The sequence below is a fragment of the Lytechinus variegatus genome, chromosome 16 (genome assembly GCF_018143015.1).
Source record: "Lytechinus variegatus isolate NC3 chromosome 16, Lvar_3.0, whole genome shotgun sequence".
Lineage (NCBI taxonomy): Eukaryota > Metazoa > Echinodermata > Echinoidea > Temnopleuroida > Toxopneustidae > Lytechinus > Lytechinus variegatus.
The window spans coordinates 24,965,987-24,993,063 of record NC_054755.1 but is presented as its reverse complement, the minus strand read 5'-3'; the positions used below and the strand labels follow the sequence as shown (position 1 = coordinate 24,993,063).

The following is a 27,077-nucleotide window of genomic DNA, read 5'->3' as shown; positions in this document are numbered from 1 at the left end:
TCTATTTGAGTTGCGTCAAATATTGCAGCAGAAACGGCTTTTTCATCAAAATATCAACAATTTGGAGGGCCTAACAACCATATTGCTAAAGTTTTTGATGATATTGAATTGATAAATTGCTTTTTGTCATTCTAAATAGAAAATACAGGTATTTTCACTCATTGACAAATAAAAGTAGATATTTATTGAATCACTAAATTTATTGAATTGAATTTACTGAATTTATTAAAGTCAAATTTATTTCATTAAATAGATACATAGGAACATCCATTGTGTTCCTGCAAATTTACACTTTAAAAAAGTATTTCTTTATCCTGTAAAAGAATGAATAATTGTCTCAGTTTGTCAAAGATGTTGCGTCATTGGCTTTTGAGTTTCAATTAGATTCATTTCATTATTCATAAGTGTTTTTTTTGCTGCTGTTGGTTTTTTTCTGATGTGTTTGTTGAAACTCCAGCTGAAGCTGTGGTTGCTGTTAACGTTCCCGGAGTGCTTGTTGGACACCTTGATGTTGTTGAGGTTGCCAGTGTGGTTTTTGCATCTCCTGCAGAAATTGTTGATGCTGCTGTAGTTGTTGCTGTTGGTCAATGTAGTGTTACATCTCCTGTGTGTTTGCTGCTGTTTTTGCTCCTACTGTGCATGTGATTGAAGTACCTGAAATAGTAATTAATTTATAATGCATATGAGCAAGATACTCCCGGGGGGGGGGGGGGGGGCACTCGACCAAAAATGTGGTGGGGGTGTGCCGCGGGCGAGACAAAAAACGGGGGCCTTGGAGCGGGCTTATTGTAAAAAGGAGGGTCCTCGGAACGGGCTTCAAAACGACAAATGTTTGTGAAAACGGGGGTCCTTGGAACGGATCGCCAGCGTGTGAGTGCGTATGCATCCCCACGGAACGGTCATGCGTGCATGATGCAGCTAGCGCGGCCTCCGCCGGGGGAGCTCTGCGGCCGCTTTTCACCAAAATTCGACTCGTTCAATGCGATCGGAGCGGCGTAACGAAAAATATGCTAGCTTTGGAGCGGATTTCCCTCTTCTTTTTTCTCGATAAGAAGAAAATGCTATGCCTTGGAGCGGCTTTCTTTGTTCTTTTTATCAACAAGGCAAAAATGCTATGCCTTGGAACGGAAATTTGAGTGTGAAAATGGGGGTCCCCTCCGCGGCACATACCCACTATGCATTATATACTGAGTGCCCCCCCCCCCCCGGGAAGATACTAAACTTATTCCTAATTTCAATTTCATTGTTAACCCTTAATAGAGGGGGGGGGGGGTGGAGGCACCTCTTGGTACTTTGCAAGATTTATCCAAATGGACAAGATCCTCAGGCACTCCCGGGATGACCTACCAGAATAGCCTCACAGTAAGGTGTATTAACAGGATTTTGTACTCATAACATTCAGTTGATTTTGCATGAACTCAATTCATCAAATGAATGTAAAGGGTCTACCAGTAAAAAAAATTCTGTGAGCTTTTTCGGGTAATCTTTCTGAGTCCTTTTACTCCTTTAATGAAATATTAATAATTAAATACATGATGAAGTGAGTTTGACAGTTATTTGACATGTTGCATCTTATGTGCTAGTGGTGGGGTCAATCATTATAGAAATGCAGAATATACATGTACATGTACCAATTTGGCAAGAGAAAGCAAGTCACATTATCGACCAATGATTGATATTGGTTTGTTACTTTTGCAGCTGAAAAAAAAATCATCAACACCTCAAACTAAGAGTTTAATTCTAAAATTTGGATTCCTGACAAAGAGCAAATCAAGAAGACAAAAATAATTCAAATTGTTATTATGACTTACTTTCTATGCCAAAATGAATCAGAATTATAAATAAGTTTAACTTACCTTTAAAATCACATTTCTCGGCTCTTTATCTGGCTCTTCAAACCCTTCAGTTGTTGATTCTGGCATGACTTTCTGATACTATTTTGTGTCCTTCTGGAACTGTGGACAAAACCTCACCTGAAGGAATAAATTAAAATTTTCAAAAAATGTTTGGCACTATAATTTTTTTTCTCACATGAATACATTACATGTATATCAAAAGAAAAGAAAAGGAAACTTCATTTGACTATTAGGTTTTTGTCAGGGGGTAAAGGGGTCAAGATGGGTCAATATGATGAACAAAAATGCAATAGTAAATAATATATAAGGATCAATCTCTGGTTGAAAAACGTCACTTCATGCAATTATTCCTCATAATTCATCTTGCACACACATATACACATAGTGAGGATGGGTGAGAGAGAGCGAGCATCGTCATCGTACATGCAAAAAGTATTAAATCCATCACTGATGTATAGATGGGGGCCATGCCCCCCAGTCAGACTGCAGGTCCCAAGAGAGTGGCTTCTTTCATCCAAATGATATTCATGACTTGAGATGTTTTGTATATTTAATGAGCTTGACGCGGACCATAACACCTTTTCATTCGGTCATTGCTGCTCTAACTGTGCATCGAATTTCATGAATTTGGTACCATTGTAAAGAAGAAGAATCATTCTTTCATGTCATATGTTTGGATTTATTCAAAGATTTTGTAATATAGGTTCAAAGTTTGATCTAAAATATGCTATAAAATAAATATTTTCACCAGACAAAAGTTGCTATTTTCACACTTTATTTGTGTTTGAGCCCAAATGATTTTTATATCATGATAAAGCTGAATATGTATGCTTTGAAACGATATAGGTTTCAAAATAAGAATTGGTTTAATCGGGTCAAGATCACACTTTTCATTTGCCAAGTACATAAAGCAGTTTGAAAACAAGAATACTGCATTCTGATTGGTCAAATAGACCACCCAGTGGCAAATTCCAACGGTTCCAGTGCCAGGGTTCGTAGGAAGGTCACACTTCCCATGTGGTAATCTCCTCAAATACCCTGTGCCTGTTGTTCTGTGAACCTTATCCAGCCAATCAGAACTCTGGATTTCATGCAAGTACAAAATTACAGAAATCTCGTATTGTACCTTAGTGGGAAAAGTGTGATCTTGACCCGATTAAAAGGTGCCGCATATCAAGAGTGGCATTGTGAGAAAGAAAAGAAGTTCAGCTTTATGGTGATATGGATATCATTGAGGCTCAAAATAAAAAGTTTGCACAATGTGCAAAAGAAAATGGAAGAAAATTAAGTTTTGAGGCACACTTTCAGGCCAGAAATTTACTTATTTAACAAAATATTGTATACAAAATAAATGACCAATATGAAAGAGTAACTTTTACTCTATCTGATAGTGCAATAATATTTAATTTAACTTGAGGTTAAAAAGAAATGCCAGTAGTTGCAGTAAACACTGATTTCATGAGAAAGTCTGGCTTAATTGTCAGTATATCATCGAGGATCTAGATTTGGTAAAGTTACATAAACTGAACTTTGTGAAATCTTGAAATCTACGCTGAAAAATGTTCACACTGAAGATCACCAACACAGATAGGCACACGTGGGACAGTGTATTATTATTGCTGGAATATGAGCTTATTTTGCTTATTTCTCAGCAATTACACAATTTCTTCCAGAATCCTTTGGCACATATTTTTTATTCATACAGACACTTGGGTGGTCATTATATTAGATTCTGTAAAAAGTCATTTTGAGATCGTTACCAATACTGGAATTTCTCTTTAAAACAGGTAAATTCTTAGACTCGAGAAAGAAAATCTCATGAATCACAAGATTTTGCAAGGATTCAGCCACGAGATGATTTGGATGTATCTGGACTTTTTGCTCATTAGCATAGGGACCTGCGGTCTGACTGCCCCCCCCCCCAATGTTTAACGACCAAGAAAGAAAAGGAGAAAAAGAAAGAAAGCGAACGAGAAAGGGTGAAATAGAGAGTATTTACTGGATATTATTACGTCAAAATCTTTCCAAATTTTGATTTCTGTATTAAAAAGTTCTAAAATTTTGCACACTCCCTTCGCTCTCTTTGGAGAACTTTTGTTCCATTCGCCATATTTAGCCCTCTCAAAATATTTGGCTCATTACGCCACTGAATTCAATTGTAAGAATTTTATGTTTGCTTAATGTAGACTTAATCTAACCCTAATAAGACTGCCAGGGTATTTTGGAGGCAGGAAAGATGGGCGGAAGGGGAGTGGGGGCCCTCAAGATTGACCGTTAATTGCGCAATTGTGAAGAAATGCAAAATGCCTGCCACAGAGGAAAAAATTGTATATTTGATCATTCTAAAATTATTTAGAATTATGTTTTACTAAATCATGCATGAAATTAGAATTTGGCTGGAAATCTATAAACACAGACCTTGAAGTTTTTGTTCAGACACATAAAAATTAATTGATATCACATACCTTTCATATGTATTTTTTTCCTTTCTTAAGTATTTCTTTGTTTTTTTTTACTTTTTTTATATTGTTGACAAAATTTTCTGATCATAAGCACAATGAAATTAATAGATTTTAATCAGTAAAAATAAACATTAACCGGTACGATACAATTATGAATTCTGGCTAGAAACAGATTTTGCATTGGATTTGTCCATGAAATCACATTTTAGTGCAATTCTGACATGTGTACTTACACAATGCACAATGTTGCATAATTGCAGAACCGGGTACCCAGGTGTCACAAATTTTGTCTGAACACTCATAAACTTTTTTTAAAAAAGGCTTTATAATGACGCGGCACAATCTTTCACGTTGTGGATTTATCGTGAAAATTTTTGGGCTCCCACGGCCTTTTTAGGGTTAAATCAGATAGCACATCATGATGGGTTTTACTGATATTCATTCTGCAACCCATATTTCAAAGACTATCCATCATATCTGACATTGATTTTTACCTGTGGCAGTATGTTAGTCTCTGCATTTCTACAACTGTGGCCAAATATTCTACTACTAGTTCATTAGATGGGCCCATGGCATTTTTCTTATTGTAGGAGACTGGCAAGCCCTGGCTTTGAAGTTCCTGGTATATCCTTCTCCAGCTGCAATATCTGGTCAGTTGAGGACTTGGGGGCTTTGTGTCAGGAGTGGTCTTGGTAATGGCGGTGGCAATGGTGATGGCAGTGACAGAAGCAGACTTGGTGGTGGTGACTGCAATTGCAGCATTGTTGATGGTGGTATATGCCTCATCACGACCAACATTAGCTCCTGCTGCCATGCTGCTGGTCTCCATCTATTATGTTTTAAATAGAATAAAACATTAAAACAATTGATTATTAACACATCAACTTCAGAACACTAGCATATTGATAATAAAACTTATAGATTAGCAGTCAAAGCATAAAATGAACTTCCACAGAAGAGTACATGTACCTTCTAATAGAATTTCAGACCACCTTGAGGATGTTATGCTCAAAGCAAGGTTTTTATTTGACAACATTGGTCAGAGGGACATGGATTTAAATGTCAGAATACAACTGGTATCATTGGTTGATCAATCATACTGTACAATACCCCATTTAGATATATGTTGCTGTTATCTTCCACTTTACCCCTCTTAGATTTTTGGCATTGAGTAGTAGTCCCAGGGAAGGTGCTGAAGACTTTGGTACAGGTGTCTTTGCAGTATCTGGGAGGTTGCTTGCTGAATCTAAATGACTTTCTTTCGAGGGTTTCCCTGGTTTGTGTGCATTCTGTACGAGAAGAGTGAATAAAAAAAAAAAACATTAAAAAAAGAAGAAAAATTGAATAAACCGAGATGCAAGAATGAAAAAATGACTTTAAATTTGTCAAATTAATATTCAATAGTACATTTAGAATAATATTTGTTTAGAAATGAATCCTTTTCAATGGACTTGCAGCAAAATAAACATGTTTAAATATTCATGATGATTTATTAACCCTATCTGGCCCCAAAGGAGGAAGGGGGGGGTCTTAAAGGGATGGTCCAGGCTGAAAATATTTATATCTTAATACATAGAGTAGAATCCACTGAGCAAAATGCTGAAAATGTCATCAAAATCGGATAACAAATAATAAAGTTATTGAAGTTTAAAGTTTAGCAATATTTTGAGAAAATAGTCATATCATGAATATTCATTAGGTGGGATGATGTCACATCCCCACTTTCTGTTTGGTTCATAAAATCATAATTTTTTCATTATTTCATACATGTGTAAATGATGTGTCTCCATTATGATGAAATAAGTTTCAGCAATTAATATCTAATGTACTAAATCAGTTGTCAATCCAATTTTTCTAGTTCTTGGAGGATAAAATTTAATAAACATAATTTCATATAATAAAATTCAAAAGAACAATTTGAGATGTGACATCATCAGCCCACCTAATGAATATTCATGACGACCGTTTTCACAAACTACTGTTATAAACTATCAAATTCAATAACTTGATTATTTGTCATCTGATTTTGATGAAATTTTCGGCATTTTGCTCAGTGACTTCTACTCTATTTACTAAGCTACATGTATAAATATTTTCAGCCTGGACCATCACTTTAATAAGCCCCCCTCCACATGTTTTGCAATAATTCCACAGTTAGAAACATGTCCTCATATTTTTTTTGTTGGTCAAGTCTCGCAGAAGTTTAGGGACCAAGTTTGCGGCATCCGGATACGCAGTAATGCAACAATGTATGAGTTCATGTCGGACCTAGAATTGCTCAAAAACATTATTTTTCTTACAAATCTAATCCAATGGAAATTCTATTTTAAATCATAAATGACAAATGCATCATTATTCTTGCACTTATTGGTTGAAATTATAAAATCTTTGCTTTGTCTCAAAATATTATATCTATATTTTGATATTAATAGATGCTCTAAGATCTTATCTTTGAAATGGCATTTAAAAAATAAATTCATGCTTGAGCGAACACGGGACGTTTTATACTTTTAGACTTTTGGCTAATCAGCAGACTTATAATATATTCATTATCTTTGCCATAATTTTCGAAAAATGCTGTCAAATTTCACTAATAAATTTATTCATTTACCTGAATTACATTGGTTTTAATTTGAACTTCTTTTACCTTTGAATTTTCCTTCATAAGTAAGAAGAGACTTTCTTGTCAACCCAAGTGAGAAGATTTGCATTTTTAATTGGGAGAATTTGTAATCATTCAAATCCTTTTTATTATGTGAAACAAATTATGTTATGGTACCTTTGATAATAATTATGTGAAACAATTTATGTAATGGTACCTATAAAAGACATGAATCCTATTTTCAAGGGGTCATTGAATCCTTCACCAAGTTTAATTATGTGCTTGACAGGACAAACAAGAAAATATTCATGTCTTTCAATGGCAATGGTGTATTGAGTCAATTTTGAAGGAGGAAGATATGGCAGATCAGGTAAAATGCATTAAAAAGTTGTGAAGCGAGCAAGCAAAAATTTCCAGTTTTTACTAAAATATCCAATTTTGTGATTTTGACATAATATTCAGAATAATATCATATTTCACTTTCTATGTTTTCTGTTATTTTTCTTTCCACTTTTTTCCTTGGTCATAATTTTGTATTGGGAGGGGGGGGAGCACCCCGAGCCCCCACCCCTCAGTATGCCACTGTTCAAAGGCATCATTACCTTTGCAGAACACAATGAAAGGATTCGAAAAAAAACACGCTCTACCATAATTTGGTTTAAAAAAATGTTCTTGCCTAAGGAATATTCAAAACTAAAAGAGAACATATTAAAAAGGAACAACACCACAACTATCCAAATAAATAAGTAGATTTGGAAATGAATTTTGACTGCATAATTCGAAAATTATGGCAAAGATAATGAAAAGGTTAAGAGGAATTCTGCTGATAGCAAGAAGTCCGACCATCATATTATGCCATTTTGGTGCAAGCTTCCTTTTTTACCCCAGACAAAACAAAAATTTGTGTTTGCGTAAGCACGAACAAAACCAAATTATTTTAATAGCATTTGAAGGATAAGACTCCATAGCATGTATTGACACCAAAATATTGAGATCATAATTTGAAACAAAAATTTTATAGACTTTTCAAATCTATCCCATTTTTTCATACGCACTGTAGAACTTGGGAACTTATTTAGAGATTTACTTAACTGTACAGCAGAGAATTCTCTATTTATGCATAAAATAATTTATCAAAAATGAATTTTAATAAATTATGAAAAATCAGCAATACACCCTTAGCTTTGCAATTTCAAAGAAGCTCATGCTAATTATGTAGGGCTAAACCAAATTTTCAATTTGTTTGATCATTTAGTAAGCGTTAACTTAAAATACACAGTCCCCTGGTACACAGTATAGGCCGAGGTCCATGGTGACCCTCCCGAATAGGATAATTTTCATTTCTCTTTGGCTACTGAGAATGGTATATTCAAAACATTGTTCTGTCAAACCAAAGGTAGATAGATAATACAGAGAATATATTTCTTTAAAACACGTATGATATAGATCTACTGTACCTTCTGATGACGAGGCGGCAAATTAAATGTGGTTGGGACAGCATCCTGTCTTAGACGAATCGTTTGCCCAGTCCTGTCAAAGCAAGCATCTTCAAAATGATCAGAACAGAGTTCAGAGCTCTTGGAGGAATTCGATGAAGCTTGCTTCATATTGACCATCCATACTGTGTTACAGTACCAGTTCAGTCCAACGGCTGAATGGGAATCTGCAGCAAATGTAAACACATGTCATGAAATCAATTATATATAATTAAGAAAACTCTAGGCCTACTCAGCAGCGGCCCGTTCATCAACACCTGGACAAGTGAGTCATATTTATCTACTAACCACAGAGTTAGTTCCTATCTTTAGGATTTTTTACAAGAAATAATCCATTAATAACGTTATATTGAGACTATCGGTAGAAAGTACAAGAGATGTAGCCTTAATCACATAATAGCATAATTTTCAAAAAGTTAAATCATGATAAAACTTGCAATTATTGTGATAAATCAGGAAATACATCCAATCAAAAAAATAGCAGAGCCAAAACTAGAACAAAAGCTTCAATCTCTGTTAAAGGGGAATCCAACCCAAATAAAAACTTGTTCTTAGGGGAATAAGAAAAATCAGTCAAGTTGATAGGTGAAAGTTTGAACACTATCTGACAAATAATAAGAAAGTTATTTTTTTAAAGTTGTGAATATTGGTAATCCCTAGATCCACGAGACTGCAAATTGGCCACATATGTGATGTCACAGTGATGTAAGGCAAGGACTACTCTTCCATGTACTCCAATACATAAAATGGCTAATATGTCATTTTTTCAAATGTTTTACTTCAAATTTTTATTTTTCTTTCACATGAGGACATAAAACAATATACTACCAGGGTTATATTTAGATTACTGCCCCAGGGGAAGGGCAGTTAGGAGAAAAACACAAATCCCTGATAATTAAGTACATGGCCTATGGGAAAGTTGTCCTTGCCTCTTGTCATAATTTACTTACCCAGTTGCCACTTTGAAATCTACATAATCATAGGGATTTCAATTTTAAAGCAGCCATAACTTTCTTATTGTTGGTCCGATTTCTTTCAAACTTTCACCATTCTGTTTTATCTAATTTTCTCCTTTCCAACACTATATTTTATGACCAAGGCTGGATTCCCCTTAAGTGTAAAGGCATCCGGCCGAGCGTTGTTGGAGCGGAGAGAAAAAAAAATCATCACTGCTCGCTACCGTTTACCATTTTCAAGTTCGATTTTAGTTTTTTTTGTTTTCGATTTTTTCCCCCATTTTGAGAGAAAAATTCTACCGCTCCAACAACGCTCGGCCGGTGTGACCATGCCTTTATGTTGGTTGTTCAGCTGAATTTCGTTGGCTTCACTCACCAAATACAGAAAAAGATATAAAAATACTCCTCGAGACAGAGGGCTGCCAGCTGTCTACTAAAGGCAAAACATGCATCAAACATAATTAAACCATGCAGACTTGGGGATTAAAATGCCGAGAAAAATGAAATCATCACTAATTCATTTTGAACATGACTAAAAAACAAGGCAAAAGCAATTTTTGTCTCGCCCACTTATGAAAATAACCAGAAATATTGTGATTTGCGAGGGCACGCAAGAATTATATCGAAACTTCATTGTGAAATTACTGGGATGGAATAACACTTGTCATACCAGCCTTGCACGTAAACTTTAATATTGACCTGAAAATGACCTTTGACCTTACCATGTGACATCCGACTGCAGCATAAGTCTGCAAGTTTGGTTGAAAAGTGACTTACGGTTGCGGAGTTAGGTGTCATAAGAGAGTCTTGCATGTAAACTTTAACCTGTAGATGACCTTTGACCTTTCCATGTGACCTCTGACTGCAGCATAACATGCAGGTCCCCCAAGTCCATCTACCTTCCAAGTTTGGTTGAAAAGTGACTTACGGTTGCGGAGTTAGGTGTCATAAGAGAGTCTTGCATGTAAACTTTAACCTGTAAATGACCTTTGACCTTTCCATGTGACCTCCGACTGCAGCATAACATGCACGTCCCCCAAGTCTATCCAACATCCAAGTTTGGTTGAAAAGTGACTTACGGTTGCGGAGTTAGTTTTCATAAGAGAGTCTTGCATGTAAACTTTGACGTTGACCTGAAGATGACCTTTGAACTTATCATGTGACCTCCCACTTAAGCGTAACATGTGCAGGTCCCCCAAGTCCATCTACTGTCCATGTTAGGTTGAAAAGCGACTTACATTTGCGAAGTTAGGTGTCCTGCATGTAAACTTTAACGTTGACCTGAAAATGACCTTCGACCTTACCATGTGACCTCTGACTGTAGCATAACATGCAGGTCCCCCAAGTCCATCGACCATCCATGTTTGATTGAAAAGTGACTTATGGTTGCGGAGTTAGGTGTCATAAGAGTCTTGCATGTAAACTTTAACCTGTAAATGATATTTTACCTTACCATGTGACCTCTGACTGCAGCATAACATGCACGTCCCCCAAGTCTATCCAACATCCAAGTTTGGTTGAAAAGTGACTTACGGTTGCGGAGTTAGGTGTCATAAGAGTCTTGCATGTAAACTGTAACGTTGACCTGAAAATGACCTTTGACCTTACCATATGACCTCAGACTGCAGCATAACATGCAGGTCCCCCAAGTCCATCTACCATCCAAGTTTGGTTGAAAAGCGACTTACGGTTGTGGAGTTAGGTGTCATAAAAGTGTTGCATGTAAACTTTAACGTTGACCTGAAAATGACCTTTGACCTTACCATGTGACCTCTGACTGCAGCTCAACATGCAGGTCACCCAGGTCCATCTACCATCCATGTTTGGTTTAAAAGCGACTTACGGTTGTGGAGTTATGTGTCATTACAGGTTTGTGACGGACGGACAGACGACATTTGGATCCCTTAGTCTCGCCTTCACCTCTGGTGGGCAGGACAAATATGTCATACGGACGTTGAGATATGCCGCGAGAGCTTTTCTCGAAAGGGTGGGTTGAGGAGGAAAGTCAAACAAAACACACCTTTTCGGGACAACCGGGGGAACTTTCCATGAAAGGCTGCATGTGTTTAATATTTTTTCTGAACCAATCGTTTCTATGAAAATTAGTCTTGAAATAACAATATAACAGTAATATAGACACTAGACAGAGGTGCATAGATGGGGGGAGGCTTGGGATGCTCTCCCCCCCCCCCCAAAAAAAAAAGGGAAAGAAAAATGAAATATAACATTTTCTGAATATTTTTATGTCAAGCTACAAAATGTGATTTTTTTTAATGAAAAGCTTGCTCGCTCACAACTTCTATTGAATTTTGCCTGATATGACACATCTGACTCCCTCAAAATCTTGGGCTCATTTTGTCTCTGATTATTAGGAGAAAAAGAGAGCTTGCAGTTTTTGTGATTCTGAATAAAATTTCATATTAATGAAGTAATCCTGGACACAAAATAATTACACAAAGCCATATGGAATTATGAGAAATAGTAAACAAATATATCAGGCTTTGAGAAAGTATAGTTGAATTATTTATCCGAGGTTGGTCTGACAATTACTTCCTGAGGGGCGAAGCCCCGAGGGAAATATAGTAGTTTTGCCAGTCCAACCGAGGATTAATAATTCCCACTATGCTTTCGAATGAAACGCCTGATATATTTGTTTTTTATCCAACTTTTTATAATTTATAACCAAAATCTATGTGATGAGCTTGCAAAGTCCGGTTACTTGAGTTGAATTACCTACTTTTCTCTGAGCCATCGTGCTCAGCAGAACGCAGATCAGTGCCTGTGCCGACACATCGCTGGACTTGCCGGGAGAGAGAGCGCGCTGGCCGGTGTGCCTGAGAGTTTAGCTAGATCCAGTTTTGTGAAATAATGATGTCAGACCTCGATATACTAGTATCCAAAAATATATCGAGGTATGACGTCAGAGTTGAAATATATTCGGTCACATGATGCTACTTGAACCAATAGTACTATACATGATTTACTCTATGTAGGATATAATGTATTCTATTCTATAGGCGTAAGTATTTGCATAGAAGTGTGATGAAACAAATCAGTGGCGAAGTGAGCCAAAGTTTTGAAGGGGCTAGATATGAATAATTGGGCAGATCTTTTTTTTGTGAGCGAGCAAAAAAAATAAAAATATTTAACTTTATAAATATCCAATGAAAGCATAATATTCAGAAAAAATATATTTCACCATTTTCTTTTCTACTTTCTTGGTCATAATTTATTTTTGTAGGAGGGGAGAGGGGGCAAGCGCCCGAAGACCCCCTCGCCTCATCTGTGCACTGAAGAAATTACTTTGAAACTGACTTTCCTTTGCAAGCTGCTGGATAATCTTTATATAATAGTTACCATGCAAGGACGGCTGCACTGCCGAGACTATTGAAAATAAATACATGAAAATGCACAAAATTTGTGTTTTCCCTTCTTTCCTTCCGTTTTGTTTCACCTGCATAGGAGAGTAAAATTATATTATAGGCGCTGTTTTTCTGACGGTTGCGGCATCAACACCAAATCTTAACAAAAGGTTGTGTTTTTTAAATGAAAACTTAGAAACCTAGTTCATGAAATTTGGGCATAAGGTTAATCAAGTATTGCTAAACGTCCTGCCTGAGTTTCAGGTCACTCAGTTGTTGTGTGTCCGTACAGGTTGTGTGTCCACACGATCAATGTTAGAAAGTCATTTGAAAAAAGTTAGAAGCGAAGTTTCATCAAATTTTAGTACAAAATGTTGGGAAATATAAAGAACAAAATAGAAGATGATAACAAGTATTGAATTCATATTTTTAGTGTAATCCAAAGACAAAAAGGAAGGCTTCAAAAAGATTGTTTACATTCATAATTCCGAAGCTTCGTTATTCCTAAGGTTTGGATATTCCAGAGGTTCGTTAATCTGAAAGCGAAATAAGGTTCGTTGTTCCGAAGGTCCGACAATCCAAAAATTGAAATGACGTTCGTTGTTCCAAAGGTTCGTTAATCCGAAAAGGAATAATGAGAGTCATAATTCCGAAGGTTCGTTAGTCCGAAAAAAAATGAGGTTCGTTGTTCATTTAGTTTTTTCGGATTAACGAACCTCATTTCGTTTTCGGATTAACGAACCTCATTTCGTTTTCGGACTAACGAACCTTCGGAATTATCACTCATTATTCCTTTTCGGATTAACGAACCTTCGGAATTACGCCACAAATGTTCGGATTAACGAACCCTTTTTCGATTTAACGAACATTGTGGTTCAGGCAATAATGAATTCACGTGTTTTGGAATTACGAACCTTCTGAATTACGAAGTGTAACCAAAAGATAACATGTCCGGACACTGGACCCCCTCCTATATTAGTTTTGTTTTTAAAGATCGTGATGTTCCATGAGTTTTATATTTCCCCCATAAAATCCCACCTTTGTCACTCGGAATATCAGATCGACTTAACGGACACGATGTTCAGCCAGATGGAGCGTATAGTAGTGGTGGTGAAGTGGAGCCGGCACAAACATCGCTCGAAGTAACTAAACTTGTACTAGTAATGAGTGGGGCTAGGACCTAGGCCAAACATACTTAGGCTACCACAACAGGCGATAGGCTTTCTTACCCCTCCAAAGATAACTTCTTAAATTGGAGATAAAATTTTACCTTCTAGGGTGACCTTTTCTTGGACTTGCCCTATACCCTGAACCGTTTTGGCAGTGGATATCTAAGTCAGTGGGTCGCGCATGGGATCTCATTCTTACTTCTGGTGTGCATACCACATGATTTTTCTGTGCGCGGTGGCGCATCTTTGGGCCCGAGCCGAGATAGGCCTCGACTCTAACATTAGAGTCTACGGACAAGCCCAACTCATAGTCAAGGGTTCATTACATGCAGAAACAGATCTAGAGGGGGGGTTGCAACCCCCCCCCAAAAAAAAAAAAATCTGGGGACCATTTTTTTTAAATCTTATCTTTTTTAAAAAACTTGTAATTTTATTTTATTCTATTTCTATGTAGTATTCATTTAATTTATTATTATTATTTATTTGGGGGGAGGGTTGGGCAAACAAATGTCACATAGTCCTTTTTGCCCCCCATCAGCTTTTTTGAGGACACGGGCCACCGCGGAAGTGACAATCTAGGCCAGGGTTGCTGATTCTCATCCCCAAACAAAAATCCCCCCATTAAAAAAAAAAAAATGGGGGATTGCAACTTAATTTTACAAATTTTCATGGGGGTTAATTTGGCAACGACCTCTATATCAAAAATAGTGGTGTTTTAGATGCAAGGAAACGCCATTTTCACACACAGATTTTCAAAAATTTTCCCTACGTGGGAGGGGGGACACCCCCCCAAACACCCTCGCTTGCTCCGCTCGCTTGGACTCGGTCGCTACGCTCCCTCACATACCACCCCAACCCCCCCTTTATAAAAGCTGGATCCGCCCCTGACATGCCACAGCGCACAGAAAAACCAAGCCATTACTTAGAAGTGGTGTGTTTAATGCCTTATGGACGTGGACATCACTTGCAGAAGTGGGATCGCAGCAAGCCAGCATGCGCGACCCACTAACTCATTAACTGTCAATTCGAAATCCACTGCCAAACATGGTTCAATGGTTTAATTTACCAGTATTAATACTAACCTCGCAATGCGTGTGGGTGCCCAAGCTAAAGCTGTTTTTAATAATCTAAAAATAAAATCACGTCAATCACTGACTCAGTCTCAGACAGTCAATAATTATATAAAATTTGTCATCCAATGAAGTTTCCAATTTCAACATGCATTTTGCTCTGAGTCAGTCTGAGTATGAATTTTACACCATTTATCAAAATCTAGGCCTAAATATCAGCCTGTATAATTCATTACCATTTTAGGTGTGCACAAAAGACCAATCCCCCTGGCCTGGCATGGGCATGGTCGACTACAGTAGGACCCTACACAAACTTGAATACACGGGACTATAAATTGCACAGCTTCTTGCAAATGCAAGTTTGGCAACGACTAACGAATTCCCATTTTGTTTTCAACGTAATTTTGAAGTCGAAAACATAGCTAAACTTACGAATGCAATGTCCGTCCACATTCTACCAATTAGAGAAGTTGTTTGCAGCTCTCGTTGACATGAATAACGTGAAATCTAAGCTAAACAAGAAAGGTTCACCAACATGCCGACCTGTGAGTGTGACCGTCCCGCGCCCGGATATCGATCGAGCGAAGATATCGGCTTGAGCAAGGTGCAGCCAATCAGCGACGATCTCATATTCCCTGCCAGAAAGAGGAGACAGAATTATTTTACATGGACAGAATTTTTTGTGATGTGACACAAAATCATTTCGTCGACGGAATTTTTTGTGATGTGACACAAAATCATTTCGTTGACGGAATAAATATTTGCATCGCAACGAAATGAATTTCGAGGACGCAATTTTATTTCGTCTCGAGGAAATTGATTATAAGTGTGACACAAAATAAATTTCGTATACGAAATCAAACTGCATCATGACGAAATGAATTTCGTTGGAGTGAAACACATATTTTCCTACAGAATTTTCCTTTGGACAATTGGGGTGCTATTTCGTTAGATCAAAATTCATTTCGTGTGTACGAAATAAATTTTGTGGACCAAATTACATTTCGTCTCGACGAAAATTTATTTTGTGTGACAAGAATAATTTCGTATACGAAATAAAACTACGTCATGACGAAATCATTTTCATACGAACAAAAAAACTTTTGTGTACGGAATGACGTGAATTGGACGGAATTTACCATCGGACATTTGGTGCGCCATTTTGTATGGCACGCCAAATGAAGTTTGTGGACGCAATTACATTTTGTCTAAACGAAATTTATTTTGTGCATTTCGTCGAGACGAAAATGATTTTGTGTGACACAAAATAAATTTCGTGTACGAAATTACAAAAGCGTCATGACAAAAAGATTTTCGTCTGAATAAAAACACATTTTGTGTACGGAATTGCTTGAATTGCACAGAATATACTGGCGTACACTTGGCACGCCATAACATTGTACCTCAATTTATATTGTTTGCATAAGTTTCATTTGCAAAAAAATCTAATGTCATTATAATTATTTATTTTGTTATATCCACCTTGTTAGGTGCTCAAGGCGCTCCTATATTACCCGGCTAAGCTAGGCGTTCATAGCGCACACAGCTTCTTTATTTATTACTTCCTCCTGGTACCCATTTACCTCACCTGGGTTGAGTGCAGCACAATGTGGATCAGTTTCTTGCTGAAGGAAATTACGCCATGGCTGGGATTCGAACCCACGACCCTCTGTTTCAAAGTCCGAAGACTAATCCACTGGGCCACAACGTTCAAAATAAAATATTAAAAAATCGAAATAGGAAAAAATAAATAATTTCGCAATGGTCACTCACCACTGAACAATGGAGATACGTGACTGACGGTCCCCTTTAAACCTAAGGGTATTTTATGTCTTCATCGACGCAGCAGGTAAAATGCCGATGATGGCGAATGAAGTGAGGATTGAACATTTTATGAACCGTCGTACCATCAGGGGTATAAATCATTCCCAACGTGAGGTCGGTCTCGTTCACACCCGAAACATCACCCGAGGAACTTACTCCGGGGGGCTGTTGCATGAAAAGAAAATCTTTGGATTTTTTTTGGGGGGAGGGGGCAGAGTTTTTTTAATGTGTTCATTTCAATGGCATAATTTTGTTTGCAAGAGTTTTTTTTTCTGGCAAAAGTGTTGTGCGACAGGCTCCTGGTCCTTGTATGAATAGTGAGAACTTCATCACTAGCGTATAGAATGGTTGGGGAGGGAAGCCATGGACTCCCAGATGTTCTACGACCAAGAAAGAAAAAGATAAGAGGAGAAAAGGGAAGAGGAAAGGGCGATGCCAAGTCTGTGAATCAGTCCAAAAAAAAAAAAAACTATGATTCACAGTTGTCATGGTTGTGGGTCGGTCAATTGGGGGTGCACACCAGTTTTTTTTTTATTAGTCATGTTAGTTGCATTAACTGTGTCATTTTCCCCTTCCATATTTTTTTCTTTTATTTCCAAAGTATAGACCATAAACAGAACAAAGTGCGCTTAGAAACAGCCGTATAGCGCCTTATGAATGTTATGTATCATTATTTATGATATTGATATTCTCTGAAATTGTTTTTGAAATTATCACTCAATTTGATTTTCATTTTGAAACGGGTAAATTTTCCCGCTCAAGACATTGTAAAATATAAATTTGCCCTATATAATCTTTATCCCCTTCACCTTGGGGGGGGGGGGATTATTGCACCGTTGAATAAGATCTCATTTCGTACATGTAGATAATTATCACTATCAATAAAGAAAGGAAAAAATAAAGTGAATACCAGAAATCAGAATCAAATTCAGGTTCATTATAAAAATCGCTTCTAATTGCGTTTTCGAGAATGACGGAGAAAATCAAGAAGTAAATCCCTTCTTTCGCCTACCGATTAAATAACAAGTGAACGAAGAGGTCCAAAAAACATTTTGTCACGAAGTTTAGCTATTTAAGAGTCTTGGCAGACAATGAAGAATCGGAGATGGGGAAACCTTTGATCTTTGACATGAATTTCATGTTTCCATGGGGCATTCCTCACCGGGATTCCTCATTTTCTCGTTGAAAATACAAGAATTAAAACACCCTCAGGACGAAGCATTTTGCAAAAATTCTGAATTGAATTTCATTCGGCTGATTGATTGAGCTCTTTTCCTTGGATGAAGTGCTGATTGGTAATTTGTTGAAGAGTCAATAATCAATGATCTCTGTGAGTAGCACCAATAACTAACACTTTCCCCTCGTTATGTGTCTCCACTGATGTAACTTTATGGCAGTGGCAGTTCTTTTCACAATTCCGGGGTCCGAAAACTAGTATAAAGATCATAAATGTACGCTTTTAAAATCAAATTGATTCCAATCAATTTCATATCTTTCAATAACATTATAAAACATAACATTATAAAACATTACACATGGCTTCCAAAATTCAGAAGAAGATGGAACATAGATTAAGAAATGAATTTATATTGTGTTTGAATGAATGAATGCATATTAATTGTGGAGGAGCCAAGAAGGCGACAAATACATGTCTCTGGCACAGACGGCGCGTGCCCCCCCCCCCCCTTGAGAGGCACAATTAAAATTTGTAATGTAAAAAATGCCGTTAAAACAGAAGTGTGCCCCCCCCCCTTGAAAGTGAAGACCTTCTTTCTTTCTTTCTTTGTGTATTTTTTCATGGATGAAATACCGTTAAATTCAGCTTGAACCCCTTTTTTGTTTTTTGCTTGTCAATTTTTTTCCTCGGGGAAAATGTGCCTCTTTTCGAAAAATCCTGGATCCGCCCCTGTTCTCTGGTATCCACTATCCAACAGCAAATAAATAGTAAGCCTAAATAATCAAAAAGTCGTATCATATCGAGATGAGTGAATGTATCTCGGTCAGATTTAAAACAGATAAAATCAACAAAGAAGATCAACATGATACCTTAAAAAGTTTACATTCGTGACCTTTGACCTTCATGATCTCATGAGGGTCACGTGATTTCGGGATGAACATGACCATTCTAAAAAGGATCCATTGAATCTCAGTTTCTAGAAAACAGTTTGAATTAGTTGTAGACACGGGAAGCGCCACAGGGCGGGGGAAAGGCGACCACCGTTAGATTTTTTTTTTCAAATAGTGAAAAGAGGAGAAAAAAAGCAAAAGAAGAATAGCCTGACACTTGCACGATTTTGTGTCACGCATTGGCACGACTCAAGTCGTGCCAGTGCGCAAACTAGTCGTGAACTGGCGTGAAGTGTGCGTAAACACGTCGTGACATGTCGTGACTGCGTGCCATGTCGGGACGAGAATTTTGAAATGTTCAAAATTTTGGTCACGACAAAATTTAGCCACCGGGTCGTGAACTATGCGCAAACTGTTCGTGAACTCGTCGTGAACTCGTCGGGACGATGCGGGAGGATGCGTGCCAGTGCGCGCCATGCCACGACTGTCACGAATGGTTCACGAACAGCTCACGTCGTGTTCACGAATAGTTCAGCACGACACCGTCCGAATTGCGCAAACTCGTCGTGCCAATGCGGGAAGTGCGTAAACTATGCGCAAACTATGCGTGAACTCGTCGTGCCAGTTCGTGTCAATGTGGACACTGACGGGCACGCATTCGTGAACTATTCGTGAACTCGTCGTGAACTATGCGTGAACAAGTCGTAAACAGTGCGGGAGCCTCCCAGTTCGTGCCCCAAAATGGCTTAATTTTGTCGTGACCAAAATTTTGAACATTTCAAAATTCTCGTCCCGACATGGCACGCAGTCACGACGTGTCACGATGTGTTTACGCACACTTCACGCCAGTTCACGACCAGTTTGCGCACTGGCACGACTTGAGTCGTGACAATGCGTTACACAAAATCGTGCAAGTGTCAGGCTGGCATTACAAATTTTTACTGTGTAAAGTTTCATTGTAATGAATTCCTTTCTATGTACAGACCAGGCAACACCCACATCCATTTCGAGCTTTTAATATTCCAAAAAAGGAAAAAAGTCCCTGGTAAATGAAAAAAATCTGTGTCCCATCGGATAAAACTTACAATCACAGCAACTTTCGAATCCTTCTGCCAATAGTACTAATTTCGAGAGATTAAAAGTGGTATAAATGTGATTATGAACAACTGTTTTCAATCACTATCTTAATGTGAAAGTTATGTTTTATTGTAACTTTAGTACTGACACATTCATGGTTGTTGAGTGATGTTGTCATGGCAATTATGTTTAACGGCACATTTTTGAAGTTTTATACAACGCGCCCATGACTGTTTCACGATGTTTAGGTGATAATAAGAACACAAAGGCCCGAATTCACAAAGGTGGACTCTGCAAAATCCACGGATTTTAGAATCCGTGGATTTTTGAGTCCATGGATTCTGGAAAATCCACGGATTCTGCAGTTTGTGATTCACAAACAGTGGACTCAAAAATCCACGGATTCTACCAGACCCACGGTTGAGTCCATGGATTCAACCGTGGACTCAACCGAATCCACGGATTCAACCGTGGATTTTCAATCAAATTTAGGGACTTCCCCTTTTTGAGACTGCACTGCGCATGCTCAGTGTCATTAAAACAAACATCTGCAGCATGTACACAATATACAAAAAAATATTATTCTAAAATAAATGTTTGCTGGTACCCCCCCCCCTCCCCCTCCCCAAGAATTATGTTTGCTGGCATTGATATTGTTGTAATACAACAATCGATGCCAGCAACTTGTATATCTTTACACACACACAAAAAAAAAATAAGCACATCATCAGCTAGCTGCACCTGATCAACCATGGCCCTGAAGTGGCAAAAAGCAGAAATCCATTATTTAATCGAGTTAATCTCAGATAGACAGGATAAGATATGTAACTGAGAAACTAATCACAATCCTTTTTACAGCAACCAATTCCACATCACTAAAGCACCACTGGATCCATCTTTAAGAACAAGGTAATCACTGATTGCCAATTCACTTTGAATCACGCCATGATCATGATGCAATCAGGAAACTAATCATGAATAACGTTTTCAGACATTCCAATCCTTTATACTTAAACATCATCACCTAATCTAAAATATCACAGCATTATATTTGATTTTGACACACACAAAAAACATCATCACCATGATCACTCTTATGAATGGGAATAACATCTGGAATAATTCAAAGCAAAATCAATTCAATTTGATAACAGACAACAATTTAATATATTATTTTGTCACATTTTCCACACATGAATAACCACACTTTACATGATTATTTAACTATGATTACATAGATTATGACTGTTAAAATTAATTTTTCTGCAAGTCAAGTGATATGCATGTAATTTTTTTTTTTAATTTATATACATCATACTATCATGGAATACCATCAACCCTATACAGGCCTCGGAGCCCCCCCCCTCAATGATTTACGCAATATTTTCGCAGCGCGATATTTTTTTTAACGTGCTCGCTGACTTTTACCTTCAAGTCTTGCGCAACTTATGAGACCAGTTTTGGGTCACCCGGGTACGCGGTCCCGAAATTACGTAACATTATGTTAGACCAAAAATTGTTCAAAAGCGTGATTTCGTGTACAAAATCAATGCAAATTATGTTTTCAACCAAAAATCATAAATGTATGATTATTTTTTAGCTTTATTTTATGCTGTTTATTATCAGAAGAGTCCCCAACAAATTTCATTGAAAAAACAATGATATCAAATATGCATTACGTGAAATTGGGAGTTGGGAGAAATTAATTGCCAAACACAGATTTACAAACTTTTTTTGAGGGGTTTATATTGTATCAGCAGTACTGCAGATTATATTAAATACTCATAGATAAAGAAATAACAGAAGTTCTTGATTTGTTGATGTGGTTGGGAGAATTCATTTGAATATTGATATCATAAAAACTGTATATAGACATATCTATTCATAAATTAGGAATTATGTTGCAATGGATGACATTGTACTATAAAGACCAAGAAAAACAAATATAGTATACAGATAATACAGTACCTGACTCATTATCAATATTCATGAAAACTAGGGCCATACATTTTAAATGTCCAGCTCAGACGTCAGATAGGGGTAATACTATATTATATTTATGTTATTAATGTACTTATATTCATCACTCTGTATGATGATTAAGTATTTATTGAATATTGATATATGACTTCGGTATTATCAATTGAAAAATACACGAAGAGCATGACAGTAAGAAAGTATTTATTTTTAAAGTAAACCTAGTTAGAAGGATCTGGTCTTTGTCTGAATGATTTTCACACTTCTCTAACTTAAAGAAATACAATGGAATTAATGAATGAAATGAAATGGATTTTGTATATATGTTGATATATCAAACACAATTATCGAAAGACTCACTTAAATTCTTAGTCTGTAGCGTCTAATATCAAGATAAATGAATTTGTAAGGAAAATGCTCAAGAGCATATTTAACCCTATATATAGCGCGGGCTATTTTGAAATTGCATAGCCGGGGGGGGGGGGGGGGCCTATTAGGCCCCCCCCCAGATCTCGGCCGTTTATCGATCAATTGCGACCAAATTTGGTGGGTGGGTGTCTCATTATGTATTTTACAAGAATGCGTTGTCAAATTTGTGATATTTATTTATCATTTTTTTATTTATCTAATTAATTATGCAAATATTCAAATTTTTTCAAGGAATTTTCATTTTTTTGTAGTTTTTCCCCCATTTTTTGAGAAAATACAATGGAATCAAGCATGTTAGTAGCCAGTCATGTAATCTAAAAGACAGCTCACTCAACTGTATTGAAATTGTATAATTATTAGATTATAATAGTAATTAATTATGCGCATATGCTAATTTTTCTCAATAATATTCTTGTTTCCTTCCGTGTTTCCAAATTCTTATGTATTTCTTTGTTTTTAATTTATTATGTATTTCTTTGTTTTGAAATCTCTAATTTTTTATTGTTTTTTTTAATCTAGAATAGTTGGTGATAGCCAAAAAGAAACTTATGTGAGGAAAAACAGAAAAAAACATTCATCTGACAACACTTATTGTAAAACCCATACATTGTACACACAAAAGTCAATGGAAATTGCCATTTTCGGTGACATTGGTTACGAATATGTGCTATATCTCCGCAAGTATACCCCCGATTTTCACAAACGGTCTCAAAATGTGCCGGAGATGTAAAAGAAAAAAGTCATGAAATTTCAGCGTATTATTTTTTTGCATTTAGAAATTATCGTGAAATATGTCGAGGAGGGGCCTTTTAGGCCCCCCCCCCCCCCGGGCTATAAAGGGTTAAAGGACAAATAAGTACTGTACAGTACATTACAAAGAGAGGGTGCTAAATAAAACAATCTAAATTTCAATGCTTAAAAATAGTCAATGACCGCTATTATACTTTAGTGACATTGGAATGATGATAGGAGTACAAGTCACATTATCGACCCTTCCCCAAAAGTTCAGACTGGCATAACAGAGTCTACATTTATATTAAAAATGCAATCTGCACACTGACGGAATACCTGTTCTTCCGATTAAGGAAGTACAGGGCTTGTTCCCCACCAGGACTCCTAATGTAGACATGAGTCCCATCGATGACACCTATGACAACAGGTAGAGGTTCACTACATTCTGTATTCCTCCTCAGCTCAGATCACCCTCACACATGTTGATGAGATGGAGTGCAGTCTCTTTTGAGAAGCGATACCGCATTCGAAAGGCTTCATCCATGTACAACTCAAAAGGATTCATTCATTTCTGTAATCCCATCAGGGTCTGGGCCTGTTGGCCATCTGTGTATACATGGAAAAAGAATTAGAGTAGACAAACATGAAAAAAAAAAATGATAATTCAAGATTCCCTGAACAATAGGTAAGGTTTGCTAACCATTCAGCCCCCCCCCCCCCCCCCTAGTCTTCTTAGGTACAGTATGGAAATAGCCCAGTCTATTTAGGATTAAGTTTTTCTTTTCCTAATTTTGTTTTTACATTAATATGCATTGCATACATCAAGTCAAATGTTTCAAATAATCTGCTGCTTTAATTGCTGTACTCCTTTCATTCATTTTGACTCCATCCATTTTTAAATCTTGAAAATTGTCACTGCTTGTGCAAGTAGGAACAAAAATTTGCCATGTTGGTTTCATCACTAGTGCTTCAACCAGTATCTCCTCCATATAGAAACAAGTCATAATTTTGTCAGTTATAAAAAAGGGAAATATTTTGCAATAAGCACTGCATCGGTTTATTGTTCAATTGAAACAAAGCTTACCTCTCTGAGGCTGTTGACACGATCAAGATGCATTAAATGAGCACAGTGATTTTCTGCCATTTTTTTTCTGCATAGAAAATGAAATTGACATAGGGTTAAGTTTCAATGGCAAAGAAAATAGTCATAAGAAAAATGAGCATGAGACTAGAATGAGATTCAGTCATCAGTCATTGAGATATAAAACAGTTTGAGAAAATTCTCTAAAATCTGTATTCTGAAAATTGTCTCATCTCTGTAACTTAGGACATCCCCTATTTTATCTCTGAAAATGCCCATTTTTTTTTTTGCTAAAAATACATGACTGCTCTCCCAAATTTATTTTCTTTGAAACGATTCATCATCTCAAATGAAATCTTCAAAATTGCTGAAAAGACTAGCCTGGAGGTTCCTGGAGAGTAAAAATTAGTCATAGCTGGCCCGTAGGCTTACTCATGACCATCATGACCCTGGATAGTACCAACTGAACTTCTGTCAGTTCTGAATCTGATTCTGAATCTGAGACTGAGTGCACCGTAGAACTGATTTTTACTCTCCAGGACCCTTCAGGCGTGCAGGCTAGAGTAAGATAGACCATGTAGGCCTAGATCTAAGAAAATCCAGCGACAGGGACAGGGGGAATCATAAATTTCGGAAGAACCGAGTGAAAAGGGGAACAAGTCAAGGGTCTAATCGTCTAACGTCAACGAGTACGTCTAGCCGTGTCACAGAGCTCGCGAAAGAACAACACAGAAATGCACTTGTGGGGCTACACAAAACCATTTCCGCGAGAATTTTTTTCACTATCTCGACTCTCATGACCGTACCTAATATACATGCATTTATGACATAAATTCGGACATTAATTCACAAATCAATACATAAAAAGTGACAAAAAATATTGCTCATCAAACAAATATGTCAAATTACTCACAATTTTCTCGGAGCTCGGTCCAGCATGTATTTTTTCAACCACTTTCACGTCCAGTCTTCCACCTTAAATTTTGCTGCAAAATTATCGTCCAGCGGTTTGTTGTCTGCAGTGCAGTCTGCACAAAGATATACCCAAATGCTGCGCTGTGATTGGCCAATTACGCCTAGAATCCACGGATTCTGTGGAGTCCACTGTTTCAGACCACCCCAAACAGTTGACTCGAAATCGTGACGTAATAGACTTGGTTGAATCCGTGGATTCGGTCGAGTCCACCTTTGTGAATCACAAAAGCGAATCCGTGGACTGTGGACTCAACAAAATCCGTGGATTAATCCATGGATTTTGCAGAATCCACCTTTGTGAATTCGGGCCAAAGACTACGACAGTTTTCAGGTTCAAACTTCCCTACACAAAACAGACCTTGTTATCTTACATTTATGAGGCCACACCGCACACCTTGATTGACCCCACTCATTAAAGAGGTCATGTGATCGTCGGGAAGATTGAATAGTGGTCACGTGACTGTCGGCAATCTGACAAATGACACAATGCACCTGGACCAACGCCGATGTGGAAATCTGATGATCTCGCTACCATTTTTTCATATCCACGCATTTTCTTTGATAATATCCTGGAAATCATTGAAGATAATAAGACAAATTTGTATTTCTGGGGGTGTTTCTATACCACAACACCAGAAGATACCAGTGATAATGCGATTAACACCGAGTTTGTTCTGCAAAATCTTTACTCGAGGAAAATGCTCTGACTATGCAGCCTATTCCCTGCCATACTTGTGTAAAGAACAGTATTTGTGCTAGTCTTGTGTGAGAAGACCCACTTGTTGATTAAAGTTTTAATCAGGGTCTGTGTCTGCAGAACAATGGAGGGGGGGGGCTTGGAGGCCATGGACCCCTCAAAATTTTCACGACCAAGAAAAGAGAAAGGAAAGAGAGGAGGGTGAAATATTGTTATCATTCTCTGAATATTATGTCAAGATTTATCACCAAATTGGAGTTTTGTAATGAAGAAAATAAAAAATCTAAATTTTTGCTCTCTCGCTTCGTTGGCTCACAAATTTTGCCAAATACACAAAAAGCCTAGTAGTTTCATTAATTCATCTCTAAAACAGGTGTCTAACATCTGAACATGGTGGAACCATGAATTTATCCATGGAGATCCGTGGGTTCTTCAACTTGGTCAAGGTTCTGCAGCTTTGCAAGTACAACGACACATGGTTAACACATTGCAGCCTACATTATTTATATCATCCACGAGTTGCCCTTTCTTGGTGGGCATTCCCGGAATAGCATGAGTCCTGTTATATCAGAAGGGTTTGTTATACCATGGAGCAGTGGAAGAGGCATCTTCCCTTTTCCTGACTACGGTTTACTTATAGGCCCTCACTCACTCAAGTAACTTTCATGTAGTATTCTCAACGTCTTTTCCATTTATTTTAACAACCCCCACCCCCTCTCCTCTCTCCTGTACTTTACAGGACAACTTGCCAAGCCTCCTTTATTTGTTCTCACCCCAGGCCGCGTATGTCAAAGTGGTATACAGGTTACGGGGGGGCTACGTTGCACGACCGAGAAAAGACCCCCCCTCCCCACAAATAAGAAGAAAAAGAAAAAAGAGAAGAAGACGAATAAGAAAAAAGAAAAAGAAGAAGAAGAAGTAGAAGAACGAGAAAGGAAAAATGAAAGAAAATTGGTGGAATAAGTAGACCTATCAATCAAATCATTTCGTGGATCATTATGACGACTTATTGCGCCACTGGTAATATGCGGGGTAATATGTCGGGCATTATGTCTGGTACCCAACAATCCAAGATGGCTTGTTCGGTTTTGGTTCTTTTATGAGGTGACAAAGAAATAAATGTTAGCTACTGGGCTTCGGCAAAATATTGTTTTTATTAGTGTGTCCAGAAGGTTGATGTATGGATGCAGATCGCTGGCCTATTCATGGCTTTGTGGGGAAATCTGCTTCAGACCTTGGGTCTAT

At 37.5% G+C, this 27,077-nt stretch overlaps 1 protein-coding gene and 1 long non-coding RNA gene across 3 annotated transcripts; both read right to left on the bottom strand.

Annotated features, from left to right (window-relative positions):
- Window positions 1-618: 618 nt before the first annotated feature.
- On the bottom strand, window positions 619-15,619 carry LOC121429417. Of its 2 annotated transcripts, none has more exons than XM_041626396.1 (6): window positions 15,406-15,619; window positions 8,378-8,583; window positions 5,467-5,607; window positions 4,813-5,147; window positions 1,857-1,973; window positions 619-654 (listed from the first exon to the last, which is right to left on the bottom strand). In XM_041626396.1, exons 2-5 carry the CDS (start codon window positions 8,534-8,536, stop codon window positions 1,970-1,972), a joined length of 639 nt encoding a protein of 212 aa, XP_041482330.1. In that variant the 5' UTR covers window positions 8,537-8,583; window positions 15,406-15,619; the 3' UTR covers window positions 619-654; window positions 1,857-1,969. The 2 variants fall into 2 exon arrangements, with proteins under 2 accessions (XP_041482330.1, XP_041482332.1); XM_041626398.1 differs by lacking the exon at window positions 15,406-15,619 and adding an exon at window positions 12,110-12,491.
- Window positions 15,620-22,848: 7,229 nt separating this feature from the next.
- On the bottom strand, window positions 22,849-25,401 carry LOC121429764. The gene is made up of 3 exons (XR_005971969.1): window positions 25,074-25,401; window positions 24,164-24,230; window positions 22,849-23,685 (listed from the first exon to the last, which is right to left on the bottom strand). It is a non-coding gene; the product is annotated as an uncharacterized LOC121429764 (long non-coding RNA).
- Between the last annotated feature and the right edge of the window lie 1,676 nt (window positions 25,402-27,077).

Coding starts and splice junctions, on each gene's coding strand:
- LOC121429417 (XM_041626396.1), bottom strand. CDS start 8,536: ATGGTCAATATGAAGCAAGCTTCATCGAATTCCTCCAAGAGCTCTGAA. Junction 5,608..8,377: donor TGCCGCCTCGTCATCAGAAG/GTACAGTAGATC, acceptor CTTCTCGTACAG/AATGCACACAAACCAGGGAA. Junction 5,148..5,466: donor ATGCCAAAAATCTAAGAGGG/GTAAAGTGGAAG, acceptor AAAACATAATAG/ATGGAGACCAGCAGCATGGC.